The sequence below is a fragment of the Austrofundulus limnaeus genome, unplaced genomic scaffold (assembly GCF_001266775.1).
Source record: "Austrofundulus limnaeus strain Quisiro unplaced genomic scaffold, Austrofundulus_limnaeus-1.0 Scaffold22, whole genome shotgun sequence".
Classification (NCBI taxonomy): domain Eukaryota; kingdom Metazoa; phylum Chordata; class Actinopteri; order Cyprinodontiformes; family Rivulidae; genus Austrofundulus; species Austrofundulus limnaeus.
The window spans coordinates 772699-781470 of record NW_013952424.1 but is presented as its reverse complement, the minus strand read 5'-3'; the positions used below and the strand labels follow the sequence as shown (position 1 = coordinate 781470).

The following is an 8772-nucleotide window of genomic DNA, read 5'->3' as shown; positions in this document are numbered from 1 at the left end:
GGGTATGAACGTAGATCAACTGGTAAATCGAGAGCTTCGCTTTCTGACTCAGCTCCCTCTTCACCATGACGGACCGGTACAGCGCCCGCTTTACAGCAGACGCTGCGCCAATCCGCCTGTCGATCTCCCGCTCCATTCTTCCCCCATTCGTGAACAAGATCCCCAGATACTTAAAGATCCCCAGATACTTAACTCCTCCACTTGAGGCAGGACGACCCCCCTGACCCAGAGAAGGCACTCTACCCTTTTCCGGCTCAAGACCATGGCCTCGGATTTGGAGGCACTGATCCTCATCCCGGCCGCTTCACACTCGGCCGCGAACCGCTCCAGCGAGAGTTGCAGATCTCGTTCCGATGAAGCCAACAGGACCACATCATCCACAAAAAGCAGAGATGCGATCCTAAGACCACCAAAACGGATCCCCTCAACACCTCAACAGTGTTAGCACAGACAAATACAATAAAAATCACACTCACTGCAGGTCCAGGGGCACCAGATGGTCCTTGAGGTCCAGGAGCACCAGCATCTCCTTTTTGTCCAGACTCTCCCTGCTCTCCTTTGGTTCCAGGCTGACCATCGGCTCCCTGAAAGAAAATCACATGCAGTTGTGTTTTGTTGTGTTRGTGCCACCCTGTCTTTACCACACAGGATCTGAACTGGAGGAGGAAACCGAACCTAAACTACAAAGCCAGGTCTGAGTATCTAATGCTGTAGTTGATCATGCGATTATTACAAAATAATGTCATTAATGATCATTTTCAGCCAGAAATCAATCAGCTTAATGTAACATGAAGTGGTTTTAAATATATTCAAGATCTTCTTTACAAAATGTAGAAACAGATACGTTTCTTTCACTTTTTTCTTTGACAGAATGCAATCTGTCGTGTCGTGACACGTTGTGATGTGACGCTACTGTGAGTGAGCTGTGAACAATGTATATTTGTATATATTTACAGATGTGGTAGAGGTATTCTCCTTGACACAAAATCTATAATTAATCACAGCGTAACCTGAAGGGGAAAAAAGCCCCAAGATCAATTTTGTTGTAAGAAACAAATTGATGAAACGCATTTGAAAGGATGTGGTTTATGAAAACCATCTGTTAAATGTCTGTCTGGAGACTTTGCGGGGAAAAGAAATTGAGCTAAAAATGCTAAGACTTGTGACAGCCTAACAAACTAATATCTTCTCCACATAATTATTCACCAGGGAAACATGACAGAATAATGAACTGATGGAAGTCTGAAACACTCACAAAAGCGTCAAAGTGTTTTCAGATAGCAGCAACAAAACTTAAAATTGACTAGATTTATGTCATTTTGTGTCCCTCTTTGACAAAGTAAAAACACGTGTTAAAGCTGTCTCGTGATTTTTTTAGATGAATAAAAACAAATTAAGTTTTTTCATTAGAATTCCCGTGTTCAGACATAATGATAAAAGCTCTGGTAAATGCTTTTTCTGACAAGTTATCATCGAGCTGAATAGTTGCCTATTTTCRTGTATTATCTCTGCAGGAGTCCTTTGAGTATTGTCCATTTTATATTAAATATTTTCACTAAAAATTCTGAACTGGTTGAAATTATAACACCACTGGAAAAAAAAAGGAAAACGTCTAAATGAAACAAGATCATTAGAATCATTTGAGCAGTAATTTTGACTGAAAATAAGAAAGAAAACAGTTCAACKTTTGGATCATAGCCAAACTAATTGCTTTGAATTTCTACCCGCAGCATTTTTCAAAACAGCAGGGGCCGAAACAAGGAAACAAGTTTAACACTCTGTGAAAGACCGTGTGGACAAAAACTGAGCGTCTTTTCTACGGCACATAGAATCATCAAAAGAGTCAAATTATATGGAAAAGTCTCTGCACACAAGGACCGACACGGTAAATGGAAAATCTTTACWGAATCTCTTATCTTCTGGTCCTCAGGCAGAAATGCAAAACAAACAGTAATTTCTGCTGTGGAAATCAGTGCATGAACACGTCTGAAATGATCTGTCTGTAAGGATACTTTRTTGCTAAATCCACAAAACACTGCCGTGCAAGTTTAGGATAAACAGGACAGTGCTGTGCAAAAGTCTCAAATTATCCCTGATGTTACCAAAACTTTCTTTTTCTCATGTCACTCTACTTAAAACATTTACAAGAAAGTTTAGCTCTTTAGAAATCAACTGTCAATCAAAATATATTTTAGTAAAATGTCTTTATGTTGTAGATTTGTCCTGTAGATTATGTGCAACATGTAAGATGTTGTCTAAATAAAATAAAGTTATTTGTTTAGATCACTGCAGTAATGATTACTTATGATCGGACTGAAATAAATAAACTAAAAATAGCTTTAAAGTCAAGATTTCTCTTGTTTCTTAATCTGCAGCTCTGAGTTCTTGTTTTTCTGCAGAAATACAATCGAATGTTGTCAGGTTTTGTTTTTCTAAGTCACACTTACAGGAGGTCCAGCAAACCCAGCCGGTCCAGGAGGTCCAGTCTCTCCTCTATCACCCTGGAGGATAAATAGAGCAAATTAAATGAAGTCATAAAATAATTTCACCTCTTCAGAAGACATCAGATTTACTTTCAAAATGTGGTGGTAGAACTGATTATTACCTTGAACGTAAAAAATAAGTATTTTCTGCTCATTTTTATTTACCATTGAAAATATAAATATAATAAATACTCATGTAAAGTACAGACAGTGCAAATCACCACACAGCCGTACCCCTATCAGCCTACACCTTATGTTTATTAAAAGGTACAATTAGAGTTTTTTGTTGTCAAAACTAATTTTCTAACTTTAAAATTTTAATAAATCTTCAGTCCTAAAGGCTATTTGTGTATTTTATCCTTTACTGTTCCCTTCATTTTTGTTATATCGTACAAAATATTGTTATAAAAACTTCAATTTTAAAATAAATTGTAACACTTACAGGAGCACCGCGAACACCAGCAGCTCCAGAAGGTCCAGCAGGCCCAGATTCACCCTACAAGAAGCACAGAACCATCATCAGTGAGAAATGTCAAGCTATAAATAGCTGTTTTACATGCAGTCAGTCACAAACTGGCACTCAAGTATCGACAGGCTGCAGTGGTGATGCAACTTCCAGGGGAAGAAAACTAACACTCACCTTCTCACCGTTTGGACCAGAAGGTCCAGGAGGACCGATGGGACCAGTGAGACCCTACAATAAAGTTCAAAATTTGTAACAAGGAAACATTTAGATGACACATTTAAATAGTTCTGCCTGTTTTTAGCATTGATTTTCATAAATGAATAAAATAAATGCTTGTCACGCACCCTGGCACCATCTTTGCCGGAAGCACCTTCAGGTCCTTTCTCTCCAATGTCGCCCTACAGGGATCAACAAAAGAAAACTGTCAGTCACAGAGAACATGTGTGAACCGCAAGCAGATGAAAAAAAAATCTGCATATTTAACATGTACATATTCATCTTTTTTAAAGGCTCGGTTTGTAGCTTACTCTGTCTCCTTTGGGTCCAGGAATGCCAGCACCTCCTCTCTCTCCAGGCATACCCTGCAGACCTGGGGGTCCCTGAGCTCCTGCACCACCAGCAGGTCCAATAGCTCCCTGTGACAGATCACAAATAAAAAGAGATGAGTTGCAGCAAAGAGTTGTGCCATGAACTCAGTCTGTACTTTATGCTTTTATATCCTGTAAGCAGCAGGTTTCATCAAATGATTTGAAACAAGATTTATTTTTTAATATTTTGACACATTTAGGAAGTTTTTTCCCAAGACTTTATGTTTCTTATTTTTTATAAATGTCAAAAAATACAAAAATGGTGACATCTCACAGCAAGAACACATCTGAAGTAACAAAAGAGACTTCTTAATCTTTTGTCTTGTTGCGTACAAGGTTGTATAAAGACTGAAAGAAAGGTTAGAGACTAAAACAGATTTCATTTTATGTTGATTCTAATCACACAAAAAAGAAATAACTATCAATAAATAAGTCTTAGAAGCAAAAGCATTATTTCACACAGGACCACCTTTAATTCTATTTTAGTCAAATAATTTTTTTTATTAGAACACAATCAATTCTACAGATCAAAGACAATAAAATGAAAGCAAAAGCACTTTTAGTTTTTTTTAAAGTGTCTTGTCATCTGTGCTTTCTGCTGCAGCCTGAGATGCACAAACACAGCGACACAGCATCTGCTCCCTATCTCCAGTCATTACAGCTAACAGCAGGACCCAACACAACAATCAGTTTTGGGCTGTCGGTGCTTTGAAATCACTGTTTATTCTAACTTAAAGGAGCAGATGACTGATGTACAAAGCTGTGAGGCTTGTGCAGCAAATGATTGTGCTTTAATACCAACCTACAGACTGCCTGTTCACACTCCCACACACACACACCCCTCCCCACTCCCCTGGCTAAATCCCCATCACATACATGCTGGTTCTAATCCTCATCCTCTCTATCCGCTCGTTTGACCTTATGGGGAGAAAAAAAATCTATAAAGTGGGATTAAAATCTGAGCTGATAAACTAAAAATGTGAATTGTCATTGCTTTGAGCTCTTCCACTGCTCACAGCTCAGCAGTGACAAATCACTGCTGTGGATGAGGAAGTGAAGGACTTTACTGGAAATATATTAAGTTACCAACAGAAATGTAAAACAAGGATATTCTTCTTAAAACATAAAAGGTTTTGTGAGTTTAAAATGTAAAATTAGAATAAAGGAAATCAGTTTTGGATGGTATAGATTTGGGAAAATATGAGGTGAAGAGCTGAAGTAACATATTGTACAAAAATCTAAAGGAAAAAGTGGGATTTCTTTATTTTTTATTTGTACATGTTTTGTAAAAGTATCCAGACTTTCTTGAAATCTATCAAAGTGATCCTGAGCAATAGTTCTTCAGGTTTTCCAGAGGCACTTCTTATTTCTTAAAGACATAAAGTTCAGATATTGTTCATCTGCCATAGTGATGTGTAATCCTCCACTTGTCAACTTTTCTTATYTTCATGGTCAAATACAAAACTTGGACTGCAAATGAGTAAAAAAACAAACAACAACAACCTTCAGAAAGACTGGAGAATGCTTTACTGAGACCACTTGAAATGATAAGAAAAGAAAGTCCAGCTTTGTAAAAATAAAACAAGTTTAGGTAGTCACACCTACACTAAATTATTTTCTAAACCAACCACTTAAAAAAGTCAGAAAATCAAGCAGAACTTCATAAATCAGAAACACAATTTCTGCTTTGTTCTCCGGTTAATCATCTTTGACACAGTAACTCTAATTTGGAGTAGCTGCCTCTGAACCACAGAGACAGCCCAAATGTAATTCCCTCTTATGTGATGAAATGTTCATCATCAAACGGACTGAAATGACGCTGTTTCATGGCCCAGATGTAATACAGACCTCTCTGATAATTCACAAGCAGAACATGTGAGTTGTTTACATCCTTGATAGTTTTTTCCCCAACATTACAGAATATTTTTAATAAAATAAAATCTGCCCGACTCAACTTCCAAATCCCTGAGGTAATTGCAGTGTGTGTGCTGTTGCATTAAAATAAAAAAAAACGTATTTTCCAGTGAATAACCTTCACGGAGAAGTGTTTAATAATCTGAACACTGTCCTCCGGTTGCTGAACTCACTTTGGGTCCGTCGGTTCCAGGAGTTCCGGGCAGGCCTCTGGGTCCCTGCAGACCTTGAGTGCCAGCAGCTCCTCTCTCTCCAGGGAAACCACGCTCTCCCTGAAAAAATAAAAAAAAGTCACAGCTATAATTAAGAGCATATCTAATACTCAGCAGACCAGAACTTAGTGAAATCAACTGAGGTCTGTGAACTTACTCTGGGTCCAGTGGCACCGGCAGGTCCACCCTCTCCAGGAACACCCTTAAGACAAGCAAAAAAAAGTTACAAAAATATATATAAGAAAAAAAAGACAACATGGCTATATCATTTGACAAATGTTTTTGTCTCTTTATCAACAAAAAGGCTAAATTAAATTCAGTCGACAGAGAAACTAAGATGTGTCGGGAGTAAAAGGGATCATCTGTTATGTACTTGTTTTGTTTTTAATTTGACACAATGACTAAATAACCGTAAAAGTAATTATCAGCTCATTAGTGGTGAGAGTATTTAAAGTGTGTGCGTATTTAGAGCTCATTATACAGCCATTTAAAACAGCTGCAGAACAAAAGTACTTTTATTAGTAATGCAGCTACTATTTCTACTGCTATGACGTGAACCTTACAATCACGTTTCATCAGAAAAGACRTGCACCAACCTGGTCTCCAGGTTTGCCTCCCTCTCCAGGAGGTCCAGGAGGTCCAGGAAGACCCTGCGCACACAGGACAGAAGAAGAAACTGTCAGCAGGAATAACCCCTGAATGCAGCAAATGCAAAGCTGCATAGTTAACATTATGTTTAAGTGTAAAAAATATGTCTTGTTTTTCTATTGCGCCACAAACAGCTGATCTCTAGAAACTCCTGGTAGTTTGCTTTTTCTCTAAAGTGTTCACAGAAACATCCTTTGAAAAWCCCCTAAACTTAAACCATCATGTTTTGTCAGAAACCCGGACAAAATAAAACAGAACTTAGAAGCATATTAAGGAACAAACTGAGTAAAATTTATTTTTTGCAGTAAATATGTTGATTTCAAATTAAGAGTAAAACATATTCAGAGCCTAATAAGCAATAAGGTAGAAGTAGACAGACTCACCTGGAAGCCTGATGGACCGGGCTGTCCCACCTCTCCTCTCTCCCCAGCAGGGCCCTGAACAGATAATCCACAGTCCATTATCATCACATTCTATTAGCAAGAACATTTCCCTGACTTCATTTTAATGGATATAATGGTAGGAAATCATGAAACGATGCCACTCTCAAATCATTATTCATATATAACGAAGTTCTGCTTTTATGTTAAATAGACTTTTTCAGTGCAGTGAAACACAAACAGGATGAGGGTCTTTGAGTCGGGTCTCCAATCTCATCGTGTCCAGACATGAGCGTCAAGGACTTTTTTTGTTCCCCTAGACAAAGCTATTGTGGAGACCGTCTGGGAAATCGAGATACCGAAGAGTGGTTCTGAGTGAGGACTTGGAAAAGGAGATAAAATCAGTGTTGAAGCTATAGAGTCGGAGGGAGGAAGATGGAGATACGTACAGCAGGGCCAGGGGGTCCAGCAGAGCCGGTTTCTCCATCTTTGCCAGGCAGACCCTGATGTGCGGGGACAGATAAACATCAGGAGTTAAGGCAGAACCAAAGGTGATGCTATTAGCTGCACAAACATCTCAGGGTTAAAACTGGGCTTTTCAACACAAACCTTTGTATGTGGAGGCTGAACTAAATGCTTTCACAAGCTCTATTTATCTGAGTTACAAATAAGATTAAATTGCTTTTCTATTTTGTGATTTACTCATATAGATATCTATACATTTGTTAATGAGAAATCCACAAGAATCATAAAATAGGTCAAATATTATGTATAATAATAAATAAAAATGGAAATAAGTTCACAATGATTATATGATTTATTACTGCAGTCTAATTCAAACCTATTTGGCTGATGTGTGTCACCTTTAGTAAAAAAATAAATACCGGTAAATAAAATAAAATAATATATATATAAATAAATGAATAATAAAAATCTACTTACTCTCAAACCAGGAGCTCCAGCCAGTCCTTTCTCACCTGACTTGCCAGCTAGCCCCTAATAAAAAAGACACAATGCATTTGTCAATCAAAACCCCCTCTGTGCTCCATCTATTTTTAGAGGGGAGATAGTGCACGTGCTGGTGCATGCTGCATAAAACGAAGGTGCTTCATAAAGCGATGGACGATATCGATCCAATTTAATATTTATTCAGAACAGATAAGATCAAATGTCTGAACTGTCTTGGAATATTACACCAAACTGAAGAAGATTGTTTTTTGCTTGGCATCATGAGTACTTACAGTTGCTCCTTTGGGTCCAGGAAATCCCATGACACCAGGCTGTCCACGGGCTCCCTGAGGGCCTGGAGGTCCTGGACGGCCATCTTCACCAGGGGCGCCCTGATGAAGAGTTCAGTTATAAACATCAGGCATTTATTAGGACTCACAGAATCTAAGCAAAGCAAAATGAATGTAACTGCGGTGGCCTGTGATCCAAATTTAAAGTAAAGCACAATAACAAAACAGTAAAATGACTCCGGCAGAAAAACGGACAGCAAATTGCAGTTAAGCTACGAAAGGAGCACTTACAGAGGGTCCAACTTTGCCCTGAGGTCCAGCATCACCAGGACGACCAGTCAGACCCTGACAGAGAAGAACAGAAGCAGAACTGAAATCTGGGTGAATCAGCAGATCATTCAATCCGCAAAGAAATATCCTGAAAGGAGGAGGGAGAGCAGAACATATGGCGTCGTGTAAAATCATTTACACCTCTGATCATCAGTGAGTAACAGGCAGCGCTCCGACATCTGATGGAAATGACTCAAAGCTGACACATGAATGAGAACACTGATGTGCATCAGCATATAACGAGAACTGGTTGTGCAATGACAAGATAATTACATTTAATACAGACCGAATGTTGGTTATTTTATGGACTATAGCATGTTTYAATATTCTAATAAAGCATTTGGTTAAACATTAAAACCAACTTTACCTGTGTGTTTAGATCCTGTTAAAGTTCACACAAAAATCTGCAAAGGCTTTTTAAGTTGAGGGAGTTGCACTAAATATAAAACCTGCCTCAGGTGATGTCACCTAATTCAGCCTCAACTGGGTCAAAAACAAGTTTAAAGATATATAT

The 8772-nt window shown here is 38.4% G+C and overlaps 1 protein-coding gene across 1 annotated transcript in view; it reads right to left on the bottom strand.

The window, feature by feature from the left end:
• Positions 1-8772, bottom strand: part of col2a1b (collagen, type II, alpha 1b) — a gene marked incomplete at its 5' end in the record, with an annotated part of 25239 nt that overhangs the window by 10050 nt on the left and 6417 nt on the right. The window contains 14 exon segments of the mRNA XM_014004127.1: positions 477-584; positions 2448-2501; positions 2926-2979; positions 3124-3177; positions 3294-3347; positions 3477-3584; positions 5624-5722; positions 5820-5864; positions 6259-6312; positions 6694-6747; positions 7140-7193; positions 7633-7686; positions 7932-8030; positions 8220-8273. Coding sequence (XP_013859581.1) covers positions 477-584; positions 2448-2501; positions 2926-2979; positions 3124-3177; positions 3294-3347; positions 3477-3584; positions 5624-5722; positions 5820-5864; positions 6259-6312; positions 6694-6747; positions 7140-7193; positions 7633-7686; positions 7932-8030; positions 8220-8273 — 945 coding nt within the window.